The sequence below is a fragment of the Marmota flaviventris genome, chromosome 1, assembly GCF_047511675.1.
Source record: "Marmota flaviventris isolate mMarFla1 chromosome 1, mMarFla1.hap1, whole genome shotgun sequence".
Taxonomy (NCBI): domain Eukaryota; kingdom Metazoa; phylum Chordata; class Mammalia; order Rodentia; family Sciuridae; genus Marmota; species Marmota flaviventris.
In genome coordinates, this window is record NC_092498.1 from 149761315 (window position 1) to 149774964 (window position 13650).

Below are 13650 nucleotides of genomic sequence, written 5' to 3' on the forward strand. Positions count from 1 at the left end.
CAGCCTCCATGGGGGGATGGGGGGGACTCGAGGGCAGGGCCAGGGGTAGGTAGGTACAGGTAGTCCAGGGCAGCTGTCTTGGGTTGGAAAGGGCTCATCAGTTCATAATGAGGGCTATGCCTCCTGCTGTCACCCCCAGGCCTGGAACCAGAGGCACTGCTGATCCCTTGCACTAAGGCTTGACACACTCCAAGCCAGGGCCTTGGCTGGGGGCAGAGTGGGAATTCCCAAAGGTTTAAAAGCAGTGGGGAAAATTGGGAACCCATCATTGTGCTGGGTGTATGGCCTCTCACTGCCTTGCTGGCCTTGTTGCCTGGCCACTCATCACTTCTTGGGGTCCTAACCATTGTCCCCAGCAGAGTTAGCCATCTGAACGATCTCTGTGGGCCTCAGAGATATGACCATGCTTCTTTATTCATTCACAGTCCCAAGTGCTGGCACATCTCCTTAGTGAATCTAAACTACCTCCCTTAGGTGGGCCTGTGTGTGGAATCATCAACCCTTCTAGTGGCCCAGGCTCAGTGTGGAATAAGCTTTCCTGGGAGACCAAAGGGGAGGCCAATAGGTAGCCAGGGTCTGGAGAAGTGAGGGTCTGGGCTGCTTGTCCCCATGGAAGTGGGGCATAGTAGCGAAGGAGCCTAGCCTATAAGCTGATAAGCCTTTCTACCCAAGAGTTCCCTGGCTTAGCTTGGCTTGGGCAGTGATACCTCAGTGACCTTGACTTTGGATTGCCTTCCCCCACTTCGAGAGCTGACTTTCCTGGCTGTTGAAGAGTGGCCCTGGGAGAGGCTTTAGGGGGAGAGGTTGGATAGGGATATGGGACAGGTTAGTGACTTGTGTTCCCACAGCCTAGCCCTGCCTTATGGGTATAGACAGACAGCCATGGGTATGAGGGTTGTGTTGCCAGGTTGTATGCCCAGCAATCACAGGCTGTGGGGACAGGCCAGGGGAGAGCAGTAGCAGCCGATACGGAGGGCATCCATGATGCCAAGACACTGAGAGAAGTGGCAGCACCATCCCTCCACAACCATGTCCTGCCCTGGTTCAGGGCTGTCACCCACATCTATTCCAAGAGCAGCCTCGAGAGGGCCATGTCTGGGGAAGGGGAAACATGATATGAGGGCAGGCCAGCCTGCCAGGAGTCAACTAGGACCAGGATCAGAGGCCTGAGGGGCAGGCAGGCAGGATACTGAAGGGATTCCCTGTGTGTGCTAAAGGGTCTGGCCTTGAGAACACAGGCAGTGAGGAGCTTTCAGGAGAGGGGTCCCTGAATGGGCTTAGGGTTTGGGGATTATACCTTGAAACCTTTAGGTAGATGAGTTAAGGAGACCTCTCAGAGGTCAGGATAGAATTTGTCTAGAGCCATTGATCAAGGAGAGCTAGTTTCCCAAGACAACGGGGGAGGAAGCAGGGGGGCTGCAGACTCAGGCCTGGTGAATTCATCATGCTTTATGTGCCTCAAGCTCTGCTGCTGTGGAACACGGGTAGGGCTGGCTAGTACTCAGTGATTAATCATTCCACACATCTGTACTGATCCCCTGCCACAGCAGAATAGAGTCCCACATTACAGGGAGGTGACAACTTTGCCAACACCTGCCACTTCCTGGAGAATCTCCTCTCCATGAAAGGCCTCACTCCCAGCCTGCTGACTATTCCTGGGATGCCTTTAACACCTCCCTATTCTCACACAGTCACCACTTTATCACCAGGCACTGCCTGTCCTATAGCCTATAGCCTGTGTCTGTGTCTGTTTGCTGCATCCTCCTCCACAGCCCTCACCCACAGTGCTACCCTCTCACCTGGATGTCTTTGTGCAGGAGCCAGTCTGGCCTTAGCCCAGCAGCCACTGGGGTTGCTGGTCATGGAACTCCTTGCTCAAATCCTGACTTGCCACCTCCACCCAGTGTCAAGCTCAAAGCCACAGGTCAGTAAGTAAGTATAACAGAGAATCCCTGAATCATCATCTCAACCCCACTTGCTATACCACTGCCAGTCCCTCCCCTTCATAGGTACCTCTGCTCTCAGAACACATCTTCCCTGGTACACATGCAGCTGTACAGACACATTCAGGTGGGTCCACACACATGCATCCACCGTAGACACAGACATGGACCTATATGTGCACACCCAAAGGTATATACCTATCACTGTCACAAACATGCACCTGCATATGTGGCTTAAACCCCTTCAGTGGCTTTTTCTCTTTGATGAAGGAAAACCAAGGCCCCAGCTAGGTTTCTGTTCTGTCCTCTCACCTTGTACCTCTGTCTTCCTTGTGCCCAGCCACTCTGACCACCCTTCTGTTCTGCTGTGCCCCTTCCTTTCATCTGTACTTCTCTCCTCTCTATGCCCAGTCACTCTGACTACCCTTCAGTTCTGTAGTCACCATGGTTCATCCCTGCCATCCCTAATACACAGGCCCTTTGAGTGTGCTCCTCCTCTGGTGTGTGACCTGTACAGGGACTCTGCCCACACCAACCTGCCCAGCTCACAGAGCTAGAGACCATCAAGAGTAGCCCTCTGCCCATATGCCTACCTCTCTCCTGCACTACATGGCCTCTGCATTTATCTATCTATCTATATATATATATATATATATACACACACACACACACACACACACACATCTTTTTTTAGAGAGAGAGAGAGATAATTTTTTAATATTTATTTTTTAGTTTTCAGTGAACACAACATCTCTATTTTATTTTTATGTGGTGCTGAGGATCGAACCCAGTACCTCGCACATCCCAGGCAAGCCCGCTACCGCTTGAGCCACATCCCCAGCATACATATATTTTAATTGTAGATGGACACAATACCTTTATTTTGTTTATTTATTTTTATGTGGTACTGAAGATCAAACCCAGTGCTTCACACGTACAAGGTAAGCCCTCTACCCTGAGCCACAACCCCAGCCCCCTGGCCTCTTCATTTTTAAGGAAATCCCAGCCAAAGATAAGGACCAGAAAGATAGGACAAGATGCAGAGAACAAAGAGGTTCAGCAGCATGGGGGAGAGAAGGGGGAAGATAGAAGCACCCAATTGATGGCGGGGAGTTACTACAAATGTGCCGACCTATGAGGCCAGTCAAGAGGTGCTACAGATGGAGCAACCTGAGGAGAGTTGAGGTGATAGATCCAGCTCTGCAGAGAACAGCCTGTGCTAGACCCACATTTGGGTGGGGGTTTTATGGGGACCTGAGATGAGAAAGTGTGAACTGCCAGGAAATGGCCCGTGGCCTAGTCTGTTCAGGTGCAACTCTACATCAAGGCAAAGTATTCCCTCACCTGACCCCCAGGAATCCCAGTTCTGAGGTTTACATCTTACCTGCCTGTACTAGACCATGTTCTAAGAATGGGGTCATTACAGGGTGTTCCAAAGGTAGCCACAAGCCTGCTTTTCCTGGGTAGCAGCAAACAGCTTGGGAGGTTCATTTGGGAGAAACTTATTTTCTGGACAATCTTTGCCCAACACTGACCAGCTGAAGGAAGGATAGGGTCTGCTACCAACTGGCATTTGTATCATTTCAGGCCTGGTTGTATCTTGGATTTTAAAACATTGAATTGAAAAGAATGGTGATGACAGGGACTTCCCCAGGCAGGCTTCTCCCAAGTGGAGGTTGTTGGCAATCATGCCAGAATGATGGCACTGGCAGGAAGGGCCTTGGTGCTCCCAGAAGCATAGCAGGCTGAGGTCTGCTCACACCCTTTCCATCCCAAGGGGTTGTCAGATGGGATTAAGTCATTAGCAGGGACAAAAGAGCAGTCACAGGATTCCTTGACCTTGCTAACATTCACTCCATAGCAGAGAGAAGCAAGCCCCGGATGTGAATTAAAGACAGGGGCTTGTCAATGCCATTACATTTGTTTGCAGATTTTTTCCTAATATTAGTTCATTGAAGGAAATATAAAAGATACAATAAAATACAAAAGAGAAAAAAACTCTGCTGAGGTTCCATAACCCTGAACTCATTGCTGCTAGGGAACTAGCGCCCAGACCTCATGTGCATTCCAGCACATGAGTACACTACATGTATTACACTCAAGCAGGTGCTCCTAGACATCTACTGTACCATCTCAAGGTGCTTCTTGAGGCTTCCATTCTCAGGCATAATTTCAACCTCAATGGGATTCAGCCTCATTGAATGACCCTTTTAATCACTGCTCTCAGCAGAGATGTTCCTGGGGTGTTCCCTGGTGCACTCTTCTTCCATGGAGGCCTGGCAGATGGAACTGCAGAAATGTGGGAAGATTGCTCAGCCTCACTTTCTTCCTTTCTTCTTTTCATCCCCAGCACCTATCAAGGGCCCACCACATGGAGAGCACTGCTTTGCTCATGTTGGGGTCAAGGCCAAGATGGGCCCTGCTCACCTGGAACCCCCAATTAGGGAGGAGGCTGCATCAGCACACAAAGTCATGTATGTCACTTGTTAGCTGGGGGCCTCTGTGGAGGTAGCAGTGAAGAGAGGGCAGGGTAGGCGGTGGAACCTGGCCAGGGAGAGGTCAGCTGGTGTGGGGAGAGCAGAGTGATTTTCTTTAGGTCCTGGAGCAAGGAAGGTAAGGAAAGCAGAGGCAGCTGGGGCAGGTTGAGTTTTGGAAGCTAACACACCTAGGAGTATAGACAGAGTGAGGTCCTTAGCTGGCAGGTCTTGTCTGCCTCAGGCCTTCCCACCTCAGGGCCCACCATAAGAGATATTAGAGGAGTGAATGCTGGTCATGGCAGAATGGCTGAGGAGGGAAGGCAAGGGAAGAATTATGCTATTGCAGGTGCCTCCATGGGCTCCCAGTCAGTGTCAGAAGCCTGAGCTCTCTGGTAGAGGAAGACTGGCCCAGCCACCCAGCAGGTCACAGGAGTGTTCTGGGGTTTGCCCCTTCCCTTGCTTTCGACAGGATGCTATAGCCTAGGCCCAGCCAGGGTCAGTGAAAGATTCCACCTCAGACTTGGGGAGGGGGGACTTTGGGCTACCATGCATAGCCTAGACTTAGCGATTCCCACTGTCCTTGGGAGGTACCCTGGCCTTCCCCAACAAGACTTCAGCATAGTGCCCTGTCTTGCAGACCCTGCCCACCTGCTAGCCCCTGACCCATGCCTCCATCCTTACTTCTCGCCCAACCAGAAGTAAGACCACCTCTGCCTATTCTTCAAGGCCATCCCCAAGCCACTGTCCACTTAGGTACCCTGCGTTATTTATCCCTACGGTCTGCAGCCTCTGCCTGGTTTGGTCCCTGTGTATCTGCTTACTCCTAAGGTTGGTGCCACAGAGTACCCATGAGGGAAGTCAATGGCCAGACCTCCCTCCTGGCACATATCCTATTCTGTGAGAGGAGAGGTAACCCAGCCCCTGCAAGAGGAGGTGAGAGGCAGGGAGGCATCCATTTATCCCAGACCTGAGGTTAAGGGAGCCTGGGCCTCTGCCAGGCAGGGTCATAGCCAGAACCCCACTGTAAAACAGGGTGAGGCTAAGCTCCGTGGGTACCTTTGGGTAATAAAGCACCAGAGGGGCATCACAGCAGGATCATATTATTGAATCCTATTCAGATGCGGAGATTCAGAGAAGGTGAGGTCTGCAGGGTCCAGTGGGTAGGACTCAGCGTGGGGTGCAGATAGGCAGAGGCCTTGTATACCTCACTTCTCTTCCTTGTGCACCTGGCTTCAGACAAATTGGACCAACCAAGAGAGAAGTAGAAGGGTAGGCATCAGCCAGACATGTTTGTTTTGCTGTGATTTGGGCACTAATCCTGCAGCACGCCAGAGGAGCAGGGAGTCAATGGATCATTCCCGCGCTTTCAGAGCCCAGTTTCCTATCCAACCTGAGGTGGGGCTGGGAGGAGCAGCGGGTGGCTCATGCTGTTGTCTGTTTGGCAGGTGAAGGGCCGAATGCACTGCTGGGAGTCGGAGCAGCCTGAGGCAGGGGGGCCACAGGGAGTGCAGGGCCCTCCAGCCGAGCTTAGCAGCATCGCCACAGCAACCAGCAACCAGAAGGCAGCAGCCTAGGCAGACGCAAGCAGACGGCTTCCCACCGTGGCCGAGGACAGGGAATGACTACGGCAAATCAGACCACACTGCTGACAAGGGAGGTGGAGTGTCACTAGAGGAGAGGGTGCGGCCACCGCCCCGCTGCAAGGAGCGCCATGCCAGCTGGAGAAGAGTCACTGGGGCAGGGGCTGCAGTGTGATATGACCTGGCCTTACACCCAGTGCTGAACTCTCCCAGGGTAGCTGACTCTTGTCTGCTGGGCGCATCAGCCCACATCTCACATTCCTCACTGCAGCCATCCTTACCTGGTGGCAAGAGGGAGAGGCACCTATCTGTGCCCCACATCTGGGCCTATTGCTGCCGGACCATGGGATGTCGGCAAAGCTCAGAGGAAAAAGAGGCAGCGCGGCGGTCCCGGAGAATCGACCGCCACCTGCGCTCAGAGAGTCAGCGGCAACGCCGTGAAATCAAGCTGCTCCTGCTGGGTACCAGCAACTCAGGCAAGAGCACCATTGTCAAGCAGATGAAGATCATTCACAGTGGTGGCTTCAACCTGGAGGCCTGCAAGGAGTATAAGCCCCTCATCATCTACAATGCCATTGATTCACTGACCCGCATCATCCGGGCCCTGGCTGCCCTCAAGATAGACTTCCACAATCCTGACCGCGCCTACGATGCTGTGCAGCTGTTTGCACTGACAGGCCCCGCAGAGAGCAAAGGTGAGATCACACCTGAGCTGCTGGGTGTCATGCGGCGGCTGTGGGCTGATCCTGGGGCACAGGCATGCTTTGGCCGCTCCAGTGAGTACCACTTGGAGGACAATGCAGCCTATTACCTGAATGACCTGGAGCGCATTGCTGCACCTGACTATATTCCCACTGTTGAGGACATCCTACGTTCCCGGGACATGACCACGGGCATTGTGGAGAACAAATTCACCTTCAAGGAGCTCACATTCAAGATGGTAGATGTAGGCGGACAGAGGTCAGAGCGCAAAAAGTGGATCCACTGTTTCGAGGGTGTCACTGCCATCATCTTCTGTGTGGAGCTTAGTGGCTATGACCTGAAGCTCTATGAGGATAACCAGACGGTGAGTGGGGCCCAGGTTTTCATGGCTTGTTCCTGCCGTCCAGGGAAGCAGGTACACTCCTTGGACAGGGAGAGGCTATGGGCAGCAGAACTGAAACTATGCCTGATCTAGCCATACATGTCTGCTCTAATGTGATGGGGCCATGTGTGTCCCTCTTTCTGTCCTCAGGAAATACACTGTGGAGTGTGGTGGATGTTGTGGGAATCATAGGACCTTACGGTCACTTCTTCACTTCTGCCAGGATGTCAGTCCTAGAGTGGTTCCTGGCAGGTAGGATCATGCTAGGCCCTCAAAGGTTCCCTGTAAGAACAGCTCTCCACAGCTGCCCTGGCCTTGGGGGACTCATTTTGACCTAGGTGACCATGCTCTGACAGACCCATGATATTCTGACACCTTCTAGATGTTGCCATACTCCTTGGCAACACACCAAGCAGGGATACCACCCCCACAATCAGTTATAGCCATCCTCTCCCTGTTGCAAATCATACTGCCCTTGTGGTTCTTGCTGACTCCAGGAGACCAGGTTGCAAGGTTACCCTCACCTCAGTGCAGTGGACAAATCATACCCATGCCTAAAGCACTGAGGCCTTAAAGGCCACAGGACGAGAGGGATGGGGAGGCAAGCCCCTGGCAAGGAAATGGTGGGTAGCATGCTCCGGTCCAACTGAGATAGAAGGCCCAATCTTCCCAGGCACCTTGGAGTAGCAACAGTGGAAGTGATGGATGTGGCCAGGGCTGCCCCACCCTGAGGGCCATCTCTTGCTTTAAAGAGGTTTTTGTGCTTGGCAGGAGCACTAAGCAAAGGCTTTTTTCTTAAGGACAGGTTTCTTATGAGAAAAAGGCCTTTCTTTTCAGTAGAGGGCTTGCCTAGCATGTGTGAGGCCCAGTACTGAGGAAAAAAAAAAAAAAAAAAGAGGGGGGGATAGCCTTTGAGTTGTGTGGGTGGGGGGGAACGGTCCCTCAAGGAGCCATGAATGGAGCTGTGGGTGCGTAGGGGGCAGTAATGATGTTGGTGAGGGGACCTTGTCAACATGGAACCTCCATCATGCTGGGAGATGAAGGTCTGTCCTATCCCCTTTGAAGCACTGGGCCTCCAGGGTCAGCTGCAAGGATGGACTCCTTCCTTCATCTGTTCTTATTAAGGCAGGTGATAGCTTTATTCTTTGGGTTCATCCAAGGGTTCTAACTTAGGTTCTGTAGCCTCCAAGGGAGGAGGGCTGGGTTCCTGAACATTTTTCTGGGCAGAGAAGGTCTGAGGCCTTTTTGTCAGGTCAGTATAAAAGTAGAAGGCAGGATTCACCTCTTTTCTCTCCTCTTTATATATCTAAGGGTATTCCCTTTACTGTGTCCAGGAGTTGATGGCTTCAGTGGCTGGTGTAAGGAGCTATAGATGTCAAGTCCACAAGAGGCTGGTGGCTTATGGCCCTATTCACAGGCCATGTCTGTCAGTGAGTGAGTGGTCTTTGAATCTTCTAGTCCCTTTTACTTCTCTGGCTGCCCCCACTTGAGCATCATAAGTGGTTCTAGATAAAGGTGACATCCCAGCAAATGAGGGAGGTCAAGCTTTGTTTATAAAACATTACTGTGGACAGAGACAGGGCTTGGGGTTGATCAGGCTATGAGGCAAAGTGAAGTGCCTGGGCTGGGCTGTTCCGAAGGACAAGGTCATGGCAGGTCTGCTGGCCACACTGCGGCTGCTAGTCACACAGGTTTAGGCTGTTGGCTCTCTGCCCCAGGTATCTTCTACTGTTTCCTGGAGCTGACAAAAAACTCTGCTCAAAAGCCTTCCAGATCTGTATCTGGGGGATGCCTCATCCATCCTCTCCAGGGTGGACATGGCAAATTCCCTCAGTGCTGGCCTGGCTCCCAGACCCATTCTTTGGCTGTGCCCAAGGTGTGCCTGCACCCAGGAGGCAGGATGCCTGGACCCTAAGTTTTATGGAAGATGAGTAGTCACCTCTGCTCTCCAAACCTGTCAACAAGGAAGAGGCCCCAATGACCTCAAAAGACAGGCCCAAAGCCAAATTATTGCCTGCTCCAAACCCTTCTGACTTCACCTAGCCCATGCCTACTGCCTTGATGCCTTTCTCTGCTCTTTCTACTCTGCCATTTACAGCTTGTTTTGCTCTCATAGCACTGCTTTGCCCAGACTTAAGTTCATGACCATCCCTGTCTTCTTCCCCCATCCGCCAGGGCTCATCCCAAGTGACACTCCTTTAAGTGGCCTTCCATGACCTTATCCAGTGCGTGCACACTCCTTCATTGAATCATTCATTGCAGGGTGGGTCATTGCTCACAAGCCAGCAAGCTCCTGGGGGCAGGCCCTGGGAGGCCTGGGTGGGCCCCTGATCTCTAGCCTTCTTCCAGCCCTACCCCCCATGGGGATCTCTCTGAGGCCTGAGCTTGCCTTGTGAAAGAACCAGGCTCTGGGATGTTCAGGGAATTTTCTAAATAAAGGGGCTGGCAGCTGGGCCTGCAGCTGCCACCACCACCACCCTGGTTTCCACAGGCCTGGGGAAGTGATTGTTCACCAGAAAAGGAAATTCTTGATGAGAAACCCAAGCAAAACTGGAAATTCACTGGATTCCAAATGGATCTGACCTTTCATGCTCCACCAGTAATATCTGGGGATGGAAAACAAACAGGCTGCTGAGGAAAGACAATACCCTCCCATGATTCCTCCAGCTGGCTGCCATGGGGTGGTGCAGGCAGTGAGAACTGCTTACCTCTCTCCAGCTGAGCCAGGGCTTACTCCACCTGCACAGAGGCTAAAACAAGCCTGCCACCTTCTGCCTCCTGGAATGCCCTGAACTGTCCTCTCAGCCCCTACAAAGGCAAGTCAGCCAAAAATGAGTCATGCTAATTTTTGCAAAAGCCAAACAAACCTCCGGGTCCAGTGCCAAGGCTCTGGACAAGGCCCCTCCACAGCACTCCTTCCCTGCTCATCTCTGGGGCCTTGTTTTCCCTCTGATGGAGACTGTGGTACCCCCTGCCCCCATGCCTGGTGAAGAAACCACAGCACCCCCCCCCCCCACCGCCCAGCTTGCCTGCTGGTTCCTACGTCAGCACGTTGCCAAGGAGAGTGTCAGCATCTCTGGGCTTCTGGTTGTGAGGGCTGCAGCAAGCACAGGGTAGCACCCTGGAGGCAAGGGCAGACGGATTCCCAGCCACCCATGAACTGTGGCAACAAAGCGCAAACAAGGAACCATACCTGCCCTTGGCCAGCATTCCGCTCTTGTCTCCAGGAAGAATTGGGCAGAAGGTGGGCAGGCTTGGAGAAAAATGTAGTGACAGAATACTGACCAGCAGCCAAGGGTGCTGGTCCCTAATGGGAGAGCTGATTGAGACCCTGTCCCCTTGCAGTCCTGGTAGGTACCTGGGCTTTAAAGCTGGATGGGCCTCCAGTACCCCACCTGGTATCCCCCCAGATGGCACCAGAGGCCAAAACACAGGATAGCATGGGGATTTTTCTCAGGCACCATTCCCTAACTGATCCTGTGAAGCAGCAGCACCTGTTACTTCTGTCATAGGGGGAGGCACTGAAGCTCAAGTGCAGGATGGTGCTAGCTAGCTTCCCGCCCCTAATGCTTCCTCTCACATGAGGACAGTCCCTGAGAGGCCCAAGAACCTACTCTGGGCTTTTCACTCAACCAGGCCCAGGACTCTGCTCTTCCTCCTTACTGCATTTACATAAGTGTCAATTGACAGAGATAGGTCACTCTGGCCTCAGGACCACTGTAGACAAGGAGAAGTGGAGACACTGGCATCTAGCAGCCCATGTGGAGAGATGACCATTACTGTGACCAGCAGGAATGTGTCCTCACTCCCCCATCAGAAGCAGGACCTAGAGCATACTTGGTGAGATCCTTGGGGAAGTGGGAAGGCAGGTGCCTAGTTTCCAACCTCTGCCCCTGCAGATCAGCTGATGGACTCTGCTGGCTGCTTAATGGTGGATGAATTCTTTAAAAGGGACAGATTAAAAGGCCTGGTTGTAAAGTGTCAAATGTTTTAATGTGGAAACCTACAGAGAGCTTGCTGCCCATTTCCCAGTAGAGCTGTCAGCATTCCCAGCCCTGTGGCAAGCCCATTGTGTGCCTGCTGCGTGCCTGCTGTGCATGGCCCTGGGCATAAGCATGAGCCTGATTCTAACAGCAACACAAGGAGCTTGAGGGGCAGGGGACAGTCATACCAACACAGCCACTACTTTACTCCACAAACCCTCATGCTTCTGGGGACACCTGCCCTTTCCTTCCAGAGCCAGAAGGCACAGTTCTGAGGGGTAACCCTTGTTTTGCTTTCATCTAGAACCAGTGGTACCACTAGGGCCCTAGAGGCAGACTGGGCCACCACAAAACACCATGGGAGAACCTTTGCCCCACCATCTGTCCAAGAGACAACTAGCCAGCATGTGTCAAGGAGGGGAGAGCAGGATACAAGGACATTCATTTGTGGGAGTCAAATGCTGCAGGTGGTGGAAACTACAGCATCTAGACTCCAAGCAGGTGGCCTCTGCCCAGCTCTGAGCAGTGGTCCTGGGGCCCTGGGCAGCCCTTTCCCTCACCCTACAGATCAACAGCCCAACACCTGCTGAGGATAGACTGGTACCCACCCACAGCCTGTGCTGTGGGTAGAGGCCCTGGCACTAGTAGGCACTCAGCAGGCACTGTGGAGTGGGCAGAAGGTGGGCAGGCTTGGAGAAAACTGTAGTGCCAGAGTACTGACCAGCAGCCAGGGGTGCTGATCCCTAATGGGAGTGTGTGCCCCTGAGGAGACTGTCCTGCAAACATAGTGTGTTCTTGCCACCCTAGCACTGTGGTTGTCAAGCAGATTGTAAAGGAAGGTGATTTTAGTGCTTTAAAAGTGGAGTTTAAACAGCTGTGTCAAGAAATAAGGTGCTGAGGGAGATGCAAGTTATCTGCAGTAAGACAGCTCGCACCTGATGATAATGGAATTGGTTCATCCAGCCAAATGAGAGGATTATAAATGTGAAACAGCCAGGTGTGGATGATTCCCAGGTATGGCTGATTCCCCACTCCCTGGTATACAGAGACCTGGAATGGTAAAGGACCTTATAGGTCCCTTGGTGTCTTTAACCAGCCAGCTTTGCAGATGAGGAACTGAGGCTCAGAGATTACATTACATGACCCAGGGCTATCTCTGACTCTCAGGGAGGACCCTGCACTGTCCCCTGGGGATTCCAGAGATCTCCTATTTACCTACCAACCCCATATCCTATGGGTGCAGGAGTGCCCCACAGAGGGCTTTGGGGGTATAGATTGGATTCCACCATGGGTGCTTCTATATAACTGGCCTCCCTTCAGGGAGAATAGAGGGCAGTCACCACAGGGCTCAAGACATGAGTGGGTGTCTGGACCAGCCCTCCCCACCACCACTACCACCAGTCTGGTAGGACCACAGGGAGCCCTGACATAGCCTGTCTTCACTTTGCCTCCTGCTTCTGACCCAGTTCAGGGCATAGCTCTAGTGATAGTATCTAGTGCTAAAATTGTGCCTCTGTCTGCATGGGGTGCCAGAGAGAGGCACAGTTTACCCGCCAGGAGCCTACTGCCCTTCTCCCTCTGGGCACTGATCTCCCAGCAGCCCACTCTGATCTCATGTTGTGCCAGGAACTGGCACACAAAATTTGTCCATGAGAACCATAAATCATTGCAACCCTGGGACAGTGGGGACCTCCTGGGCTAGAGCCAAAGCAGAGGCAGGCTGGCAGAAGGGCTTCAGTTCCCAAGGACTAGATGGCCCCAGAGGTGACACAACAGAGATGAGAGGCAGAGAGGGCCAGACGGAGGCAGGTGCACAGTAGGGAGCAGATAGCACACAATCTTCCCAGCCATTTCCCCCACCATGCCAAGTATGCATGCACAGATGGACCACTGGTCGCCTAGAGGTGCTTGTGACTCGCTCCACAACCCAAGATCCCTGGCTCCACTTCCCAGCCTTCATTTTTGTCCTAACTGAAGATTGCAGCTAGCTGGTTGTCACTTGGGTGGGCCTTCAGCTGCTCTGGGCCTGTGGTTTGTGATCAGTAAGTAGTGGATATCTGCTTGCCCAGGAATCTAGGCTTCGGGTCCATGATAGGTGGGAGATGCTGGAGAAGGAAACAGATCCTGGTACCAGGTCCTTGGTGCTTGCCAACTAGCATTTCAGATCACTGAGCTAGGACCTCCTCTCTGCTGTCAGGGGGACACACAGCCTCAGAGGCCTCTATCAATAACAATTTCTGTCCTTCCTTCCCTGTCATAGTGGGAGCTCCACTTGCAAAACCATTCCTTAGCTCCTTTATGCAGTAGTTCTTTACCCTTGTTTGATCTTCAGTGAGACACTGGCCAAAAGGTGGGGTGAAGCCTACACCTGAGCTTGGGTACTTGATTTTTAATAGATCTCTCTCCTACCTCAGCTACACCTGTGTGGTGATTTGGGTTTCTGATACGGCTTTTCCATTTATCCTTCTTTCCTTACCCTTATAAACCTAGCTCTGTCATTGAGTGTATCAGCTGTCCCTCTGTGGTAGTCAGTCACCTCCTGCTGTGTCACTAGATACCACTCCCTGGATACAGGCTATCACT

At 52.6% G+C, this 13650-nt stretch overlaps 2 protein-coding genes across 2 annotated transcripts in view; one reads left to right on the forward strand and one right to left on the reverse strand.

Moving 5' to 3' along the window:
* Rsph14 (radial spoke head 14 homolog) overlaps window positions 1–13650 on the reverse strand; it is a 76707-nt gene that overhangs the window by 25932 nt on the left and 37125 nt on the right. The window lies entirely within an intron of this gene.
* Gnaz (G protein subunit alpha z) overlaps window positions 1–13650 on the forward strand; it is a 53019-nt gene that overhangs the window by 16793 nt on the left and 22576 nt on the right. The window contains exon 2 of the mRNA XM_027923420.2: window positions 5866–7066. Coding sequence (XP_027779221.1) covers window positions 6344–7066 — 723 coding nt within the window. The 5' untranslated portion in view covers window positions 5866–6343. The remainder of the gene's footprint in view (window positions 1–5865; window positions 7067–13650) is intronic.